This window comes from Rhinolophus ferrumequinum, chromosome 3, assembly GCF_004115265.2.
Source record: "Rhinolophus ferrumequinum isolate MPI-CBG mRhiFer1 chromosome 3, mRhiFer1_v1.p, whole genome shotgun sequence".
Classification (NCBI taxonomy): Eukaryota; Metazoa; Chordata; class Mammalia; order Chiroptera; family Rhinolophidae; genus Rhinolophus; species Rhinolophus ferrumequinum.
The window spans coordinates 1,531,636-1,552,210 of NC_046286.1; the positions used below are offsets into that span (position 1 = coordinate 1,531,636).

Sequence of the window (20,575 nt, forward strand, 5' to 3'; positions counted from 1 at the left end):
GGACTGAGAAAAATGTCTATTTCTAAACTTGACATTGAGTGGAGGGGGTAAAAAAATCTGCCCTGAGAATTTGTAAATTGCATAACCTTTTTCATTTTTTTAAAAAAGTCAGAGTAAGGCAAATTTATTGAATCATTTTGTAATGAGAACAAAAATAAAACACACACTCATAGAGAGCAATAAGATATTTCTTAAACAGGGAAAAATGAGAATCCTTTCATAGTCTTTGCTTAAATCAGTAGTCTAAAAGGACAAAGACAACAGAGAAGGTTTAAAACATTGTTGAGTTAATTTCTAAGACTTCCGCAGGGTGGTGGTGGTGGTGGTGGGGAGACTGTACGATCTTATTGGATTCTGAAAAGAAAACTTTCACACCAGAGACATCTCCTTCATTGAAAGATGGGCCTTTCTGTCGGTGGACGCCGCCGAGTAAGCATCGTTAAAGTCACCCCTCCCGCGGTCGTCATGTCTAAGTCAGAGTCTCCCAAAGAGCCTGAACAGCTGCGGAAGCTCTTCATCGGAGGTTTGAGCTTTGAAACAACCGATGAGAGTCTGAGGAGCCATTTTGAGCAATGGGGAACGCTCACAGACTGTGTGGTGATGAGAGACCCAAACACCAAACGCTCCAGAGGCTTTGGGTTTGTCACCTATGCCACTGTGGAGGAGGTGGACGCAGCCATGAATGCAAGGCCACACAAGGTGGATGGAAGAGTTGTGGAACCAAAGAGGGCTGTCTCAAGAGAAGATTCTCAAAGACCTGGTGCCCACTTAACTGTGAAAAAGATTTTTGTCGGTGGTATTAAAGAAGACACTGAAGAGCATCACCTAAGAGATTATTTTGAACAGTATGGGAAAATTGAAGTGATAGAAATCATGACTGACCGAGGCAGTGGCAAGAAGAGAGGCTTTGCTTTTGTAACCTTTGATGACCATGACTCTGTAGACAAGATTGTCATTCAGAAATACCATACTGTGAATGGCCACAACTGTGAAGTAAGGAAAGCCCTATCTAAACAAGAGATGGCTAGTGCTTCATCCAGTCAAAGAGGTCGAAGTGGTTCTGGAAACTTCGGTGGTGGTCGAGGAGGTGGCTTTGGTGGGAATGACAACTTTGGTCGTGGAGGAAACTTCAGTGGTCGAGGTGGCTTTGGAGGCAGTCGTGGAGGAGGAGGATATGGTGGCAGTGGGGATGGCTATAATGGATTTGGTAATGATGGAAGCAATTTTGGAGGTGGTGGAAGCTACAACGATTTTGGCAATTACAACAATCAATCTTCAAATTTTGGACCCATGAAAGGAGGGAACTTTGGAGGCAGAAGCTCTGGCCCCTATGGTGGTGGAGGTCAATACTTTGCCAAACCACGAAACCAAGGTGGCTATGGTGGTTCCAGCAGCAGCAGTAGCTATGGCAGTGGCAGAAGGTTTTAATTACTGCCAGGAAACAAAGCTTAGCAGGAGAGGAGAGCCAGAGAAGTGACAGGGAAGCTACAGGTTACAACAGATTTGTGAACTCAGCCAAGCACAGTGGTGGCAGGGCCTAGCTGCTACAAAGAAGACATGTTTTAGACAATACTCATGTGTATGGGCAAAAAACTCGAGGACTGTATTTGTGACTAATTGTATAACAGGTTATTTTAGTTTCTGTTCTGTGGAAAGTGTAAAGCATTCCAACAAAGGGTTTTAATGTAGATTTTTTTTTTTTGCACCCATGCTGTTGATTGCTAAATGTAATAGTCTGATCATGACGCTGAATAAATGTGTCTTTTTTTAAAAAAAAAAAAAAAAAAAAAAAAAAGAAAGATGGGATCACATCAAGGATTATCATGGCAAAAATTGTCAGTTGACATTTCAGGGGCCCCAGCTATGGAAATGGCTTTTATGACTGGTTGAAGGGACAGATTCCAAAAGCAGTGGGAAGTCACCCTCTAATTACATCAGGCTTGAATCCTGACCGTGGAGTTGACTGGTGAAAGGTACACAGTAGAGATTCTGTAAGAGCTAGCTGGCAACATGATCTTTACCAATCTGATTTTCTTCCTTCCTTCTTTCCTTCCTTCCTTCCTTCCTTCCTTCCTTCCTTCCTTCCTTCCTTCCTTCCTTCCTTTTTCTTTCTTTCTTTTTTGAAAAAATTGAGGTACAATTGATGTATAACATTGTATTAGTTTCAGGTGTACAGCATAATGATTCAATATTTGTACACATTGCAAAATGATCAACACAGTAAGTCTAGTTAACATCTGTCAGGGTTTATAGTTTCAGATCATACAAACTGGGTTGACAGAAAACCATCCTAGCCTTACTCAGTGCCTTCTAGGCCTAGACTCTTCCTTCTTACTTCTTTGTCTGCCAAACGCTATGTGACAAGTGATGAGAAACTCACTGGGATGTGCTACAAATTAAAATCTCAAAATGTACTTGGAATCTATATATTTATGTTTTTCTTGTTGTTTTTCTCTTGTCCTTTATTATCGCATATTTATTAAATGCCAAACACCATGCTCGTGCCTTTAAATACACCACCATTTATCTCTCAAAACAATCCAAAGAGAACTTAAATTTCTGACTCTGTAATAGGCTAGGAGCCTTGACTTAGAATACCCTGAAAAACATAAAATGGTGGACTAAAAAAATCTTAAATGAGTCAATTAGTTGGCGGGAAAGTAAGGAGTGCTACAATTAAAGACTAAGTTAAGGCAGGAACCCAAGGAGGTAAGGGGAGTACTGAAGCCAACTTTTGCCAAACCCAGTGAACTTAAGCTTTAGTAGCACAGCCTCAGTATGACCAGCCAAGGTGAGGACTCTAGCAGTAGATCCTCACATTAATCTGAAACCCTCAGGGAGAGTGTAAACTGAAAATAAATCCACCCCTCCCCTAAGGAAATGCAAGTAAAATTGCCTGTCTCTAAACTTGGTGCAGGGGAAGGGAGAAGTGGGGGAAGTCTCTTGAGAAACAGCTTGTAACCACAATACTTTACATGGTTTGCAGCCCCAAATCATAGGTAATTCAAAAGACCTCAATATAATCATCTAAAAGAATCCCCCAACTGCAATGCTTCCATATGCTTACTCAAAAATGCAAATTCAAGAAACTTCTACAGATAACATCACAAGAAAAATAAATTCTCAATCACAAAAATAAGTCTCAGTCACAAATGGAAACAGACACCAGGAGTGAAAGCCAGCAAGAAGCAAAAGGAAACAAAACAGTATGATAGGATCCCCAAAACTGTAGGTATTGGAATTGTTAAATACAGAATATAAAGCAAGTAGGTTTAAATGTGTGTCACAGCTTTATGGTTGTCCATTAATATCCATTCTCCATCTTTAATAAACTCAAGATTTGGTTGAGCACAAGTCCACCCATCTAGAGAGTGTATTTCACAGTCTCTTTTGAAGTTTACTATAGTCATGTGATCATTGTCTGCCTATGGTATGTAAGCAGACAACTATAATCTCTCATGAAGTTACAAAACAAGATGGAATTAAAATACTTGATAACGTTAGAGTATGAGTTGGGAGATGGGTAATAAGAATTAAAGTGTTTCAAATTCCTTGTATTGTTTTGAAGAAGAGTGAAAATATTAATTACATTTAGACTCTGATAAGTATGCATGTAAATTATTTTAAGGATAGCTTCTAAAAGATGCGATCTGAACTTGAACTCAGGACCTCTGCTCCACACAATCCTAGATGAGAAAAAGCTTTCTTTCTTAGAGTGCTATTGGTGTTTCCAAGACAGAACAGAATTTTGGGGAGTCCAGGACCCAACCTATTACTGACTGGCTCCGTACCCTCAGCCTCAGGGACTGCCCATCACAGTCACTGGTTAAATCCATGCTTGAGCCTCTCCCAGCACACCTGGTCCCTTCCTGACTCTCAGACTCACTCATTCCCAGCTCCTTCATGTCTCCAGCTCCTTCCTGCTTGCCAGCTTCTTTCTAACAGGCCTTACATGTTGGGGATGCTCATTCATCTACAAATAAACTACCTGAGATGCCGCCTCTTCCATGAAGCTTCTCAATGACAGGAGAATGGAGACAGCTGACTTCTGTCACACAGACTGTGTATGGAACTCCCATCAATCCCACCCCTCTTGCCCTGGTCACAACATGCCTTCACCATGAACTCCCAAAACCTTCCACTCATTTGGGTTTGCACAGTCATGCTCATTTAGCCGACCGTGTGTCCTTTCTGCGGCTGTCTCCATGTCCAGACGCAGCGTGAGGAGGGGTCCCCCAGCTCCTGGAGGACTTGGACTATAGATCTCCCTCCCCCAACAGACTTGAAGTCTCCTAATGTGGTGCCTGAGGTATACCCTACTGAGAGATGCTTCATTAAGGCTTGTGAGAAGGAACATCTGTAGCATGTTCCAGGATGGAAAAGCTCCTATGGATTCCTCTGCAAACAAGCAAGAAGGGAAGTCCTATTGCTGAGGGTCATAAGGGGGCCCTATGCCACCCCTTCACCTGCTGGTGGCTTGTTCTTGAAGTTTCCTCACACCCTCAGCCCCTAAGCCTGAGAGACCCCAAAGATGGCTCCATTAATACCTGGCTCTCTCTTCCCCTGTTCATTTAATGTGCATTGTTGAGTGCCTACTGCACACCCAGCAGCACTCCCTCGGTCTTTTGCCCATAACCCAAGAACCCAGGTCCCTTGTTACTGCTTTTTTTCTAGTCTCATATTTCTGTTTTCTTGAGAGATGTGGGGTCCTGCCCCCTTAGCTCAGTTCATTAGGGGTTCTTCTTGCAAAAGCAGACACACAGGACTTCCTGACCAGGAAACAGAGTGGTGAAGTAGAACAGGTTTCTGGCCCCATCTCTGCCTCAGAGGGTGGGTCCCTTCTACTCTGACAACCTTGATCTCCTTACCCCATTCTACTTCCTGCCACAACCCAACACAGTGCCCTGTCTAGTGTGATCATGTCATTCTCCCTTTTCACCTTCCTCTTGACCCCTAGTCTATTTCTTCCCAGGCTCAGTATTGTTTTGTTAGCTGCTCACAGTTGACAGAAGAACAAGTCAACTTCCCAACTCCTCCCAACCCATGTGAAGCTATAAAAGGCCCCTGCATCTCTTCCATGATAAAGAAAGAGGCAACAGCATCACATGGAGGAAGCTTAAGGGACCAAGGCATCCAGTCTCTCACCCCCTCTCACCTCCCCAAGCTCAAGGTTCTTCCCAAGAACACATACTTAAGAGACCCAAGCTCCTGGAAGCCTTTATCTCTTCACCTTGAACTCTTCTTTCTGAAGAATACTGCTCTTTGCCTTCTAGGTCTTGGTCATATCTGGGATCCAGGCATCTTGCTTTCCAGCCACCAAGAGGCAGATCAAGATGCAGAAAGGAAACATTCTCCTTAAGTATTGGTTACTATTGCACCTCCTACTTTTAGAACATGGTGAGTGATTTTCTTTAAAAGTGGGTAATCTGAGAACCTTTGAGGAATTGTGGAGATGGTGACCACTATTAGAATAGCTCTGGTTCTGCTCCAGAGAGTGAGGATCATCATTTTACTCCAATCATTTCAGCCTAATCATGTATCACCAGGGAGACAGTCAGAGCCCAGTGGTTGAAACTGTGCACCCTGGTCTCAGATTGCCTACATATGAATCATGGTGCTATCTGTTACTTGTGTACTTTGCGTGAGTTGTTTAACTGCTCTGTGCCTCAGTTTCTGCATCTATAAAATGGTAATAACCTGTGTGATATGGCTGGGGGATTTAATACCAAGAATAAGAAGAGCTGACTATTTTAAAAAATATCACTCATCTACATTCTATAAACTTAATTTCTTGCCTGTTCCTAATCTTGATTCCACATCAGCCTAAATTAGCCTCAGACCAAGGAGAATCAGATTCAAGAGTTAAAACTGACCCCCCCGCCCGTTTCCACACCCCTGACACTCAAAGGCTCCGTGAGCCGTCTCTTATTACACACCTGGATGGCATCACTTCTTAGGGAATTCGGCATTTTGAATCAAATTTAGCCCTCTTCTAATTTTGACTCATCTATTCTGTTCTCCAAAATTTCTCAGATCAAATCCAGTCTCTCACATATAATCTCTACTTTTGGTCATCTCACTTTCCTATTTAGTTTTACTCATGATTCTGATCTTAACCTGAATTTGTACCCCATTGCAGAATTTGGGGACCTTCCCAAAATAGAGCTAATTCTAATCCTATGTTAATGCAAATAAGACTAAGGAAAAAATACACTTGTGCAGAGTGAGGTGATAGGCACCCCTGCCCAGTTAGTAGTAAAATTAGCCACAATGAGATAAATACAGGCTCCGGGGAACCTGAGTGTCTTTGTCCCTCAGGGTAGTGAAGGGCAAAAAATAGACACAACCTGAACTCCAGCTGAGCTTCCAAGAAGACTGAAAGACTTTCCTATACTGTACGTCTTGATTTATAGCCCTTCGTCCCGGGAGATCTTATACATTTAAGCTACGTATACTTATTCTTCTCCAGCCTCTGCCGTAATGGTCAGGAGCCCCTGGCACTGTACTGCATATAGACTCACTAACCCCTTTAGAAAAGGCAGATTCCTGGGCCCATCTCAAACTCTGACTCATTTAGTCTGCAGTGGTTTGTGTAGGCATCTTTATTTTCAACAAGCTCTCCAGGTGATCCTAATGTAGGTGTCTTCTGAATAACACTCTGAGAAATATTTCCAAGAAGGGAGTAATACAACATTAAGAATGAACTAATATATACTGGTTTCACGTGGATCCTACAATTCCTTTATGATTCTTTTAATCTGTATTAGATCTTGTACAGCAGATTTGGAATAACCTTACTGCCAGTGAAACTAGTCACATAAACCTGGTGTTGGGGGTGGGTGGGGAGCGTGGTTTAGCATGGTAGCTAACAGTGCCGATTCAATAGCCTGGGTTCAAATTCCTGTTCTACTACTTACCAGCTGTACGAACTTGAGCTAGACTCAACAATTCTAAGCCTCAATTTCTTCATTTTAGCTGGTACTAATAATAGTATCTATTTTATAGGCCTGTAGTGAGCATTAAATAGAATTATCTACGTAATGACTTTAACCAAATGTTGAGCAGAAAGTATATATGCTCAATATATATTTGTCATCATTTATCATTATCATCAGGCATAACCTCCAGTGATAGTAGCACATCTGTCAATACTAGATCCAGTGTAGCCTACAGTAGGCCTAGTACAGCCTCCAAAACTAAACCCAGTTCAACTGCAGGTCGTACCAGTACAGCTGCCAATAATGAATCCAGCATAGTCTCTGGTGGTACAAGTACAGCCTTCAGTACTGGATCCAGTGGAACCCCCAGTGGAACCAGGACAACCTCCAGTACTGGACCCAGCATACCTGCCAACAATGGAGCCATGACTTCCAGTGGGACCAACACAGTCTCCAATACTGGATCCAGCGTGACCCCCAGTGGGACCAGCACACCTGCCAGCCCTAACTCTAGCACAACCCCCAGTGGGACCAGCATAGTCTCCAGTATTGGATCCAGCGTGACCCCCAGTGGGACCAGCACACCTGCCAGCCCTAACTCTAGCACAACTCCCAGTGGGACCAGCATAGCCTCCAGTATTGGATCCAGCGTGACCCCCAGTGGGACCAGCACACCTGCCAGCCCTAACTCTAGCACAACCCCCAGTGGGACCAGCATAGTCTCCAGTATTGGATCCAGTGTGACCCCCAGTGGGACCAGCACACCTGCCAGCCCTAACTCTAGCACAACTCCCAGTGGGACCAGCATAGCCTCCAGTATTGGATCCAGCGTGACCCCCAGTGGGACCAGCACACCTGCCAGCCCTAACTCTAGCACAACCCCCAGTGGGACCAGCATAGCCTCCAGTATTGGATCCAGCGTGACCCCCAGTGGGACCAGCACACCTGCCAGCCCTAACTCTAGCACAACCCCCAGTGGGACCAGCATAGCCTCCAGTATTGGATCCAGCGTGACCCCCAGTGGGACCAGCACACCTGCCAGCCCTAACTCTAGCACAACCCCCAGTGGGACCAGCATAGTCTCCAGTATTGGATCCAGCGTGACCCCCAGTGGGACCAGCACACCTGCCAGCCCTAACTCTAGCACAACCCCCAGTGGGACCAGCATAGTCTCCAGTATTGGATCCAGCGTGACCACCAGTGGGACCAGCACACCTGCTAGCCCTAACTCTAGCACAACCCCCAGTGGGACCAGCATAGCCTCCAACACTGGATCCAGTGTGACCTTCAATGGGACCAGCACACCTGCCAGCCCTAACTCTAGCACCAACCCCAGTGGGACCAGCATAGTCTCCAGTATTGGATCCAGCGTGACCCCCAGTGGGACCAGCACACCTGCCAGCCCTAACTCTAGCACAACCCCCAGTGGGACCAGCATAGCCTCCAACACTGGATCCAGTGTGACCTTCAATGGGACCAGCACAACCTTCAATTCAACGACGGGAGGGAAGCCCAGAGGGTCCCTGAAGCCATGGGAAATCTTCCTCATCACTCTGGTCTCGGCTGTAGTGGCTGTGGGATTCTTTGCTGGGCTCTTCTTCTGTGTGGTGAGTGCCTAATATGTAGGAAAGTGCCTGGGGGAAGGAGTAGCAGGAACATAAGGAAATGGGGTATGAAAAATAGAGGAACAAGTTGTGGGTTAGTAGGGAGGAAAGAAAGATCAGGAGAGAGTTACTAAGGAGAAATAGCCAGCTAGAATCAGATGAGCCAATCAATGTGCAGAGGAAACTATTGCCTTGAGGGAAACGGGGGCCAAAAGAAGGAAAGAATATTAGGTGATGGAGATGGTTTGAAGGGGGAGAAGATTCCAGGAATACATGGTGAAGATTTGGGAGGGGTGATACAATTCTGAAACTGTTCATCCTTATTTTTCTAGAGAAACTCCGTGTCCCTGAGAGAAGTTTTTGACCCAGCTGTCTACCACCCCCATGGCTCCCACATTGGCCTGAGGTCCTGGAGGGAATCACGGAGTCCACCATAAGCCTAGGTGGAGCCCTAACTGGTTCTGGAAGAGACCAGTATCTTCAATTGCCATGGAGATGAGAGGGAGACACAACAGGCCCTGAGCAGCCGTTGAAGCCAGAGTGTCACATTCTTCATGGAGGAAGCTGACTGGGGGATTTGAGATCTCAGTGTCCTTTCTTTCATCCCCAGGAGTCCCCTCCGAACTTTGTTTCAGTCCGTGACAGACTTTGAGAAGATACTTCCTCCCTCTCTCTTGCTTTTACTACTAGACATTGGAAAGAGGAGACTCTATTGATCATTTAGCTAAGAAATAAACACATCTAAAATATATGACAGAACGTGTGTGTGCACATAAATGGGTGGCTACAGGGCCAAGTTGAATTTCCCAGTTATATGAGAGAACCTCCATGCTGGAATCCATGTGGCAATCAAAATCTCCACAGTAAAATCCAGAGACCTCATTCATAACTAATTCTTCTTGACCCAAACAGTATCCTGACACTCACTTAGGTTGACAGGGGTATTGAGTTGGGAGAAGTGAGAAGGGAGGACATGTGCAGGATTCTGCGGGCTCATTGAATAGGCCTGTGATACACAGAGACCACGTGTGGCATGTTGAGAACCCAAAGCCTGAGGAGGTGGAGAAGAGCAGTTACGTGTGCTGTGGGCCAAGGTGTGTTCACTCAAAGTCACAGTTTTCAGGGCATTTACATTTGCTCCAGACCTGAGCTACTTGTCAGAATGAAGGTGCTAATCGGTACTTTTTTCTCTCAGAGTGCTCCCTTCGGAGGCAGAGAGAAAGCACTTCCTGTTTTACTAAGGAGAGGTCTTTCCGGCCGGCCATAACCTTTCTGGCTAAGGTCTAACCATTAAAGAGGCTCATGGCAGAGACACCTGGGGTAAAGCCTGAGTTTCTCATGAATTCCCCTCCTAGAAGGGCTGTACACATCCCTTTCATGGGTTCAGGGGAGAAGGCTACCTGATCCTACAGGTCTTAGGGGACAGAGGGAGCTTCTTTGGAAAGTTGAGTTGCTCCAGATTCCATGAGGCAGTGAGAGAGCTCACACCTGGGACGGAGCCCTCAGAGGAGAATTAACAGTTTGTTAGTGAGTTCACCCCAAATTGCAGCAGGGGAAACTGCTTTGCTTTCCAATACTCACGGGGTTTCTCAAAACCCAGAGTTGAAATTAATTCATGAGGCCATTTAAGCCATAAGCAGGCTAATCATCATCATCTTACTTAAAGGGATCCAGCAACCAGAAGGAGAAACTGAATTGAACCCCCTAAAAAGGTGCCTCCCACTGGTGGGAACTGTGGGAAGCATAATGTGAAAACCATGAAAATGAATGCGATAAGACAAGGGAAATCATTTAGATAATTAAAATTGTAATACACACATTTTCACATTTAAAATTGTAATAGAGAAAATGAAAAAGACTGGCCACTGTTGAGACTATTAGTAACCTGGAAGAGCAAGTGGGGAAAATAGCTCAATTAGACACATCAATGCAGAGATGAAAACCACCTAGGAAAGGGGAGACACCTGGGGGATAAACTCAGGAGCACTAGCGTGTGAGTAATAGGTTCAAAACATAAAAAAGGAAGAGATAGATGAGATGAAGTAAAAGAAGAATAAAGAAGAAAGATTTGAGTCTGCAGATTGAAAGGGTTCGCTAAGTACAACTCTGTGAATATACTAAAAACCATTGACCTATCTACCTGAAACAGGTAAACTATACCGTGTGTAAATTATATCTCAATAAAGCTATTAAAATGTTATTACCGGGTATTATAAAAATTGTGTAAATAAAAATTTTGGTTTCCAAAGCTACACAACAAGTGACTCAAAGTGATGGGCACTTGGAGATAAAGGGAGATGAAAAGGGAGGAAACCAAGGTGAGCAATTTATCTTGTGATTAGTTCACACAGTTATTTTGTGAATATCTCACTACTCCCAGAAACTAGAGGTGGTTATAGAGTTAGACAGCATCGTTACTCAACTTTCATCATGACATACACTCACGTGAACATGATGTTTGAACCCGACAAAGCCCCAGCTCACCCAGCATGCCCGACCCACGCAGAAGTCCAGGAAATGGCCAGGAGGGAGTGCTGCCCCTCCCAGACCTTGTGCTTTTGCTCTGATGGCCCAGCACAGCGAACTCCGAAGGAATCTGTCCCATGTTCTTGGAGGTGCGGGAAGACTTTCTGAAGAATATAATGCAGGTGGGGGACATTTTACAGGAATCATTTTTCAGATCTTCAGTTTCCATATATCTATTTTTGCCTAAAACTGATCTGAGAGTACCTCTGTGGTCAGAGCATCAGTCTAGTTATACTTTTCTAACTCCCCTTTTTCTTCTCTACCCCCTATATTAGTATGGTGCAAATAAAAGAGTAACTCAAAAATCTCTTCTAATTTAGGCGTCATATACCCAGAGTAGGGCTTCATGTCTCCCCTGTCTCATACAAACTCCTGTTAGGGGCTAAATGGTGTGTAATAAACTGGTGATTTTGGTATATGTTAAGATGTTATCTATTCAGATATATTGTAGAGTGACGTAGCAGGAGTAATACAATTCTGCTTAACAAATTCTTCTATTCCATCCCATGTCAAAGAATGCACCCCTCCTGAGGGAACATCTCCTGAAAGGAAAGCAAACACAGCATCAGTGAGAAATAATAAAGGTGGCAGTGCCTTATTCAACCTGGGTGAAAACCCCATGGCCAGTTAACCCACATTCTTTGTCTGCCTATTTCAGAGTATTCAGGATTTGTTAAAATTTGCTGGGAAACAGCAACTTATATGAAGCACACGTCCCTGGCATGTACATCATTCTCTGTAAGGACATAGAAAGTCTCCTACACCAGTTTCTTGGTCTAGGTCACAGTTGTACATTTTGCAACTGATTTCAAGGGGAAAGATGTTACTAGTTCCACATTTATTTCCAACTGATTAATGTTACAGCTTAAGATGAAAGGAACATAGAAAGGCCGGACAGCATGTCAGCTAAGAGCACAGGTTGAGGAACTAGAATTTCTGGTTGCAAATCTAAACTTACTGTGACCTTGCACAAATTTCTGAATTCTCCTGGGTTTCCCTTTGCTCATCTGTAAAAATGAGGGTAACAGGCCGGCCTAGTGGCTCAGGTGGTTGGAGTGCTCTGCTCCTAACGCCAGGTCGTGGGTTCGATTCCCACATGGGCCAGTGAGCTGAGCCCTCTACAGCTAAGATTGTGAACAACGGCTCTCCCTGGAGCTCGGCTGCCATGCCATGAGCAGCCAGAGGTCAGCATGAGCTGCTTGAGCTGCCAGGGCTGCTGTGTGCTGCTGTGGGCTACCGTGTGCTGCCATGAGTGGCCGGCAGCCAGAATGAGCGGCCGGCAGCCGGCGAGAGCTGCTGTGAGCGGCCTGGGGGCGAGTGCAAGGCTCATCATACCAGCATGGGCCAGGGACTGAGAAACAACAGCTTGAACCGGAGTGTGTGTGTGTGTGTGTGTGTGTGTGTGTGTGTGTGTGTGTGTGTAGGGGGGGCAGAAGAAGAGAAAAAAAAAAAGAAGAGGGGATAATGCACCCACTTCATGAGGTTGCTGTGAAGCCCTTAGGAAGTCCTGCATTGGTAAGCACTCTCTAAATTTTGTTACTATTTTTTTATATTAGGTAGGTTCATGTTTGTCATGCAGGGTGTCAGGTGGGGTCTCAGCTCCCACTCCCCACATAAGAACGCAGGATATGGTGAGGCCAAAAAGGAACACCCATGGAGCCATAGATGGGGGAGTCATACCACCATAGTCTCGCTGGCGGCTGGGTTGGAGACACAGGGAGTAGGAGCCACACGATCCGCAACCTGCCGTCCGCTTGTCTGCCAACCTACCAACCTCACTTGCTAGCTGCAATCCGCTGTGCTAACTGCAATCCGTTCTTGCTGGCTCAGCCACCACCTTCTTGCTAGCCCCCATTTTCTGCTAGCATAGCCACGGCAGTTATATTAGTGGCCAATGGCTCACTGGTTACAGCTGACGGCCAACTAGCCACAGCTGATGGCCATCCAATCACAGTTGATGGCCATTTACTACCTGAGACAGCACCTTTCTGCGTGAGGCCGAGAGCCTGGAAACTGCACTCCTGGCTCTGTCCCCACACTTGTAATGACAAGCAGTCTGCTTGAATTGAGGATAAACTCAAGCTAGAAAGAGAAAGCAAGCTTCTTGTCTAGCCAGGTTGAGGACCTGAGTCGGGATATACCGCGGGTTCCAAAAAAATGTATACACATTTTAAGAGATGGTCAACATTGCTCAAGCAGTACTTTGCCATAATCAGAAGTGTCTGGATGCTGATCGTAACCATTTTGAGCACCTCTTGTAATTGCAGAAGTCAAACGTGAGTTGTATTCATCTTTTGCTATCGTTATATATTATTACAATTTTACTAGTTTTTTCCTTTCTTAAAATGTGTATACATTTTTCCTGTAGTAAGGTTAAGGGACACGGCAGTGAAAAGCTGGAACCCAGGCGTTTTCTAAATAAAACTTTCAGTACAAGAGGTACAAAGATGCATTTCAAATCTACCCTATGTGTTTACAAATTGTCTACTTTACCTAAGTGCTTCGTCCCTGAAATTCCTTAGCTGTGGTAAACTGATCTGTTCTCACTAAAACAAACAAAAGTCCTAAGCCCTTAGCCCCTCTGTGTTCTTTCCTTCATGGTCATCACAGCTGACTCTCCAAATAGGCACCCACAAAGTGACCGCTGACCAGTCAGCTTCACTCAGGCAGCCTGCTCCTAACTCACGAACTCTCCTGAGCTGTGCCCTCTGATAACCGTTCCATCCGTTTTCTGTATTCCACTTGGCTTGCCTCTGTAGCTTCTGTGGTCTTCTATTCTAGGTTCTTTCCAACAGTGACAGCTCTGGGGTTTCTACAGAGGCTGAGGCTGGGACCAGGCCATCTGGTTAGAAGGAGATAAGAAGGGGGCCAGCCAGGCCATCCTGTTTGCACCTGCCACCCTATAACGGCTAAAAGCCCAGGCTCCAAAGCTGGTCTGTTACTTTAATTCCTGACTCTACCACTTTCTAGTAGCTTTGTGAGTTTGGTCAAGTTGCTTGACTTCTTTCTCTGTGATTTAGTTTCCTCATTTATAAAATGGAGACAAAAGTAACATGTGTCTTAGGGTTGTTGGATGCCAACACAGGCTCCCAGTGATCAATGAGGTGAGCGGGAGCTCGAGAGTCCTCTTCCCGCACCACCGTTAGGAGGTATAAATGCCCTCAGAGGACAGGTGGGAAAGGAGTGCAGGGGACACTGCTTGAAAGGGAAAAACCGGCCTGCGAGGGGACATTGAACTTCATGTGGACGGAATATGTACCAAAAAGGGATCTTTAAAAGGTTTCCCCTTTTTAAAAAAGAAATTTTAATTAAGGCTTAAAATACACGCAGTAAAATGTGCAAAGTGGATACGTCATAAATATTCAAGTCCTTGCATTGTAACATACGCGTGTACATATGTCCCCCATCCAGACCCTGTGGGGCAGCATTCCTGTCACCCCAGAAGGCTGCCCCTGCTGCTCCCCGCAAAACCAGCCCCACGGGTAGCCACTATTCTGACTTTTCTCTGTACTTGACTTTCATTTAAATGGACCCACATACAATATGTCCTCCAAAAGAGACCCTTTGAAAAGAAAAGGAAACCGAAACACCAGTATTTGACAAGCTGAAATTTACAGCCTCATCCTTTACCACAGAACTAAGTCAGATGAGTTACAGCCAATCAAGTTATGTTTTTGTGTTTGCACATCTGAGTTACATGGAGTAAAATTCAACCCCCTACTAATTACGAGTCCTGGAAATAGGGACTCTCATGAGTGTGGAGCCCTGGCCCATGCTGAAAGAGCCATTGCCAAAGATAGGCCTGGGAAGCTGGTGGTGCTGTTCCCCTCCCACCCCCCACTCACTCCTTTTGATGATAGAGCTGAGAGATTCGTTCAGTGGATCTTCTCTACTTTGAGAGAGTCCAGAGAAACTATCACACAGCTGTGTGCTGCCCTATGTATAGGAAAGAACGCTCCGGAGGAAACCTCCAGTGTGTCTTGTCTTCACACCCCAAATCTCCAGCTTCCCCCACGTGGACACCTGTTGACCTTTAAGATCCATTTACTTCCTTTCTTCTCTTCCTCTTTCTTTCTTCCACACAGGCCTTCTGCTTTGGAAATGAGGCATACACTCAAAGAAAACAGGCTTCAGATCATCTCTCATTCAAAGGTTGGGTCCCTTCCACTTGACAAGCTTGATCCCCTCATTCTGCTTCTCTCCCTGTTCCTCCTTGTGCCTGCACCCTCTGTTCTTGCCAACCTGCCCCTCTCTTCTGCCTTGACTCCTACAGGGTACCTCTCTCCTGAACTGCAGGAAGCATAGCACAGAGATGCCCCTCCCAAAGCGCTGGCCTCCCCTACCCAGGGGCAGGTATAAAGGCCTTAGATAGGCTCATGAGAAAGGAGAAGAAAACTAGGAGTCAAACTGTGGGGCAATTTGTGGAGCTCCCCAGCCCCTAACCCTAGGAGGCTCACTCTGGCACTGACTGGCCTTCTTGGATTTTCTTGCAACTTTACTTTCCATCAAGGCCCTGGGGTATGCCCCTAACCTCTCTTGGCAGCACCTCTTTCCTCTGGAACCCAAGCATCCTAGATGACAACTTGCCCTGTAAATCATTTCAAGATGAGGAGAGGGAAAGTCTCCCCTGCTTTCCTGGTTCTGTGACCGCTGCTCTTCGAACTCCTGGGGCCGAGTAAGTGACTTATGAGTTAATGAAGGAGAGGGTCTGAGACAGGGTGCCCAGCTCAGGCATGACTCCTCTTCCAGAAGCAAAGATGACTCACTTATCTGCCCATTTTTGCAAAAGTCAGTACTGATCCCAGCTCCAGGGACCATGATCATGATGCTGCCTTTGTCACGTCCCCCAGGGTGAGTGTGAGCGTGGCGGTGGTGGTGATGGTGGGTGTCTCACTTTCTTTGCATCTTGCATAAATGTTTTATTTTTAACTGGAATATCCTAGTTCTAATAGCATTCTTAATTCCAAATTAAAGCCAGGTTCTGAGTCTAAAGTTAAGTAGAAATATTTCTGCCTCAAATGCTGCCTGATTTCAAATCCATGCTTCATCCCTCAGAATTCCTGAGAGAAACAAATTGGAGGTTTACCTCTGGGAAACTAGCACTCTCCTTTGGAGTCAATGCTGATTATTAGGAAAGGAAAGAGCTTGAAGGAGAAGTGAATCACGGCTTCAGTGTGATTTGAACTGACTGCCTGGGCTGGTTCCATTGGCTCCTGTTCTTGATTTCTTACAGTATCAAATTTTCTTAATTATTAGAGACAGGGTTAATCAGTGTATCTATTTCCTTTGCCTTTGCTATAGGTCAAGAGTTGCTATAGGCACAGAATTGAAAGAAAAGGTCTAGGTTGAATGATGCAGAGGATTCTGGCGTGATTTTTCTCCTTTCTCCCCTGGTGTATGAGGTGTGATCACAAAATACAGTGAATGTTTAAATAAAAAAATTATTACAGTAAAAGACACATTGCCATGAATCCCCCTTCAAAATACTCCCCCCTCACATCAAACACACTTATCCCATCGTTCTTGCCACTTTCTGAATGGCAGTTTATGGACTCCTCTTTTGTGAGTGTCTTTAGTTGTGCTGTCATGGCTGTCTCGATGTCCTGAATTGATTCAAAACATTTACCTTTCATGGTCATTTTGACTTTAGGGAAGAATGCCAGATCTGGTGAATAAGGTGGGACACAGCCTTTTTTATGATTAAAAAATATGGTGAATTCTGCTGCTGAGTGCGTTCAATGGAAAGGCAGGGATCTTCAATACGGGAAGTAGAATGTTGAACCTTAGTAACAGTGTGTGACAAGTTTCAACTTGTTTGGTGCAGTCAATCGGGTGTGAGCTATGGTTGAAAGAAGGTGTGTTTTAAAGTGTGCTGTAAATCATCCTCCATCATGACAACGCTCCATGTCACACATCACTTCTGGTATATGGCAATTTCTGTTAAATAAAAACATTACGGTGTGTCCTCATCCACCTTATTCACTGGATCTGGCACCATCCGATTTCTGGCTCTTCCCCAAAGTCAAAATGACCATGAAAGGTACATGTTTTGAATCTATTCAGGACATCGAGGCAGCCACGATAGTGGAACTAAAGACACTTACAAAAGAGGACTTCAAGAACTGCTTCAGAAAGTGGCAAGAATGATGAGATAAGTGTGTTCGAAGTGAGAGGGTGTATTTTGAAGGGGATTCATGGCATGTGTCTTTTATTGTAATATTTTTGTTAATTTAAACATTTACTGTATTGTTTGATCATACCTTGTATCTCTTCAAATTAGTCTTTTGGATTTCTTTGGATAAATACCCAGAAGTAGAACTGCAGGGTTATATTGTAGTTCTAGTTTTAATTTTTTTTTTTTCTTCAGATTTTATTGGGGAAGGGGAACAGGACTTTATTGGGGAACTGTGTGTACTTCCAGGACTTTTTTTCCACGTCAAGTTGTTGTCCTTTCAATCTTAGTTGTGGAGGGTGCCATTCAGCTTCAAGTTGTTGTCCTTTCAGTCTTAACTGTGGAGGGCGCAGCTCAGCTCCAGGTCCAGTTGCCGTTGCTAGTTGCAGGGGGCACAGCCCACCATCCCTTGCGGGAGTCGAACCGGCAACCTTGTAGTTGAGAGCCCACTGGCCCATGTGGGAATCGAACCGACAGCCTTCGGAGTTAGGAGCACGGAGCTCCAACCGCCTGAGCCACCTGGCCGGCCCTCTAGTTTTAATTTTTTGAAGAAACTCCATACAGTTTTCCATAGGGGCTGCACCAATTTACAATCCCACCAACAGGACACAAGTATTCCCTTTTCTTCACATCCTCACCAGCACTTCTTGTTTGTTGATTTATTGATGATAGCCTTTCTGACGGGTGTGAGGTGGTATCTCATTCTGGTTTTAATTTGCATTTCCCTGATAATTAGTGATGTTGAGCATCTTTTCACATGTCTATTGGCCATCTGTATCTCCTCTTTGCAGAGATGTTTATTCAGGTCCTCTGCCTTATTTTTGGTGTTAAGTTTTATGAATTCCTTATATAGTTTGGATATTAACCTCATTATTATTATTATTATTAATTTTTAATTTTTATTGGGGAATATTGGGGAACAGTGTGTTTCTCCAAGGCCCATCAGCTCCAAGTCGTTGTCCTTCAATCTAGTTGTGGAGGGCGCACAGCTCAGTTCCAAGTCCAGTCGCTGTTTTCAATCTTTAGTTGGAGGGGGCGCAGCCCACCATCACATGCGGGAATTGAACCGGCAACCTTGTGGTTGAGAGCTCATGCTCTAAACAACTGAGCCATCCGGCCACCCCTCTGGAAGCTCAACAGCAGCTCATTGTCTTCAATTTAGTTGTGGAGGGTGCAGTGCACTGGCCCATGTGGGAATTGAACCAGCAATCCTGTTGTTCAGAGCTCGTGCTCCAACCAACTGAGCCATCCGGCCACCCTTGGATATTAACCTCTTATTGAATGCATCATTGGTGAATATCTTCTTCCATTTAGTAGGTTGTTGTTTCACTTTGTTGATGGTTTCCTTCACTGTGTAACAACTCTTTAGTTTGATGTAGTCCCATTTGTTGATTTTTTTTTGTTTGTTTTCCTTGCCTGAGGAGACGTATCCAAAAAAAGTATAATTAAGAGCAATGTTAAAAAAAAAAAAAAAAAAAAAAAAAAAGCAATGTTAAAAGTATACTGCCTATGTTTTCTTCTAGGAGTTTTATGGTTTTAGGTCTTACATTTAAGTCTCTAATCCATTTTGAGTTTATTTTTGTATATGGTGTAAGAAAGTGATGCAGTTGAGTAGACTGTCTTTAACCCATTGTATATTCTTGACTCCTTTGTCATAGATTAATTGACTACATAAGCATGGGTTTATTTCTCGGTTCTCTATTTTGTTCCATTTATCTATATGTCTGTTTTTATGCCAGTACCATCCTGTTTTGATTACTATAGCCTTGTAGTATAATTTGATATCAGGTAGCATCATACTTCCAACTTTGTTCTTCTAGCTCAAGATTGCTTTGGCTAGTCAGGGTCTTTTGTGATTCTATACAAATTTTAGGATTACTTGTTTTAGTTCTGTGAAAAGTGCCATTGGTATTTTGCTAGGGATTGAATTGGATCTGTAGATTGTTCTGGGTATTATGGATATTTTAATGATGTTAATTCTTTCTATCCATAAGTACAGTACATGCTTCCATTTATTTGTATCTTCTTCAGTTTCTTTCTTCAATGTCCTATAGTTTTCCAAATATACCTCTTTCACTCCTTGGTTAAATTTATTCCCAGGTATTTTATTCTTTTTGATGCAATTGCAAATGGAATTATTTTCTTAATTTCTCTTCCTGATAGTCTGTTATTTGATACATAAAAATGCAACTGATTTCTGATTATTAATTTTTGTATCTTGTTACTTCACTGAATTCAATGACTAGTACTAATAGTTCTTTGGTGGATTCTTTAGGGTGTTCTCTGTATAGTGTCATGTCATCTGCAAATAATGATAGTTTTACTTCTTTTCCAATTTGGATACCTTTTATTTCTTTTCCTTGCCTGATTGTTCTGGATAAGACTTCCAACATGCCGTTGAATAAAAGCGGTGAAAGTGGACACCCTTGTTGTGTTCCTGATCTTAAAGAAAGTGCTTTCAGCTTTGCACTGAGTATATTATCTGTGGATTTGTCATATACGACCTTTATTGTGTTATGTTCCCTCTATCCCCACTTTGCTGAGAGTTTTTTAAAATCATAAAAGAATGTTATTTTGTCAGATGCCTTTTCTACATCTATTGATACGATCATTGGGATTTTTATCCTTCATTTTTTAAATGTGATATATCACATAAATTGATTTGCAGATGTTGAACCAACTTTGCCTCTCAGAAATAAATCCTACTTGATCATGGTATGTGATTTTTTTTAATGTACTGTTGAGTTGGGTTGGTTATTTTGTTGAAGATTTTTACACCTACGTGCATCAAGAATATTGACCTATAATTTTCTTTCTTCTTCTCCTCCTCCTGGTTCTTTTTGTAGTGTCTTTATCTTGTTTTGTTAATCAGGGTAATTCTGGCCTTGTAAAATGAGTTTGGGAGACTCCCCTCCTCTTCAGTTTTTTGGAATAGTTTGACAAGGATAGGTATTAATTCCTTTCTTTTGTTTCACATTTCAGTATTTTTACTTAAATTTTTTTTAGCAATTTACATATCTCCCCACCCTTTCTTTTAAGTTAGTGTGACAATTTTACATAATAAGCTACCAAAAGAGAAGCTTTGGTCAAGAATGAATGAAATAGCAAAAACCAAAACCAACAAAACAAAAAACAAACAAAATCCAAGCGCTGCTGCTCTTAAAAACCAACACTTTCACCAATTATATTCAAACAAAAAGACACAAACAACATTTGCGAGATAGGTCTTCAGTGTTTCCTTGCAGCTGGCTCTCTGCAACATCATGCAAATGGCAGAGCTGCCGACGGGGCAGTTTGTCAGTCAGTCACGCTGGGTCTCGGAGGCTCACTCAGTT

At 43.8% G+C, this 20,575-nt stretch overlaps 2 protein-coding genes across 2 annotated transcripts; both read left to right on the top strand.

Moving 5' to 3' along the window:
* The first annotated feature begins 410 nt into the window (after positions 1-410).
* On the top strand, positions 411-1,795 carry LOC117020252 (heterogeneous nuclear ribonucleoprotein A1). Its single transcript, XM_033102605.1, has one exon. It carries the CDS (start codon positions 466-468, stop codon positions 1,426-1,428), a length of 963 nt encoding a protein of 320 aa, XP_032958496.1. The 5' UTR covers positions 411-465; the 3' UTR covers positions 1,429-1,795.
* Positions 1,796-2,778: 983 nt separating this feature from the next.
* MUC21 (mucin 21, cell surface associated) lies at positions 2,779-9,064 on the top strand. Its single transcript, XM_033099593.1, is given in 4 exon segments — positions 2,779-2,791; positions 7,116-8,545; positions 8,875-8,945; positions 8,947-9,064. Coding segments are annotated over 4 exon segments (1,632 nt in total).
* The last annotated feature ends 11,511 nt before the right edge of the window (positions 9,065-20,575 follow it).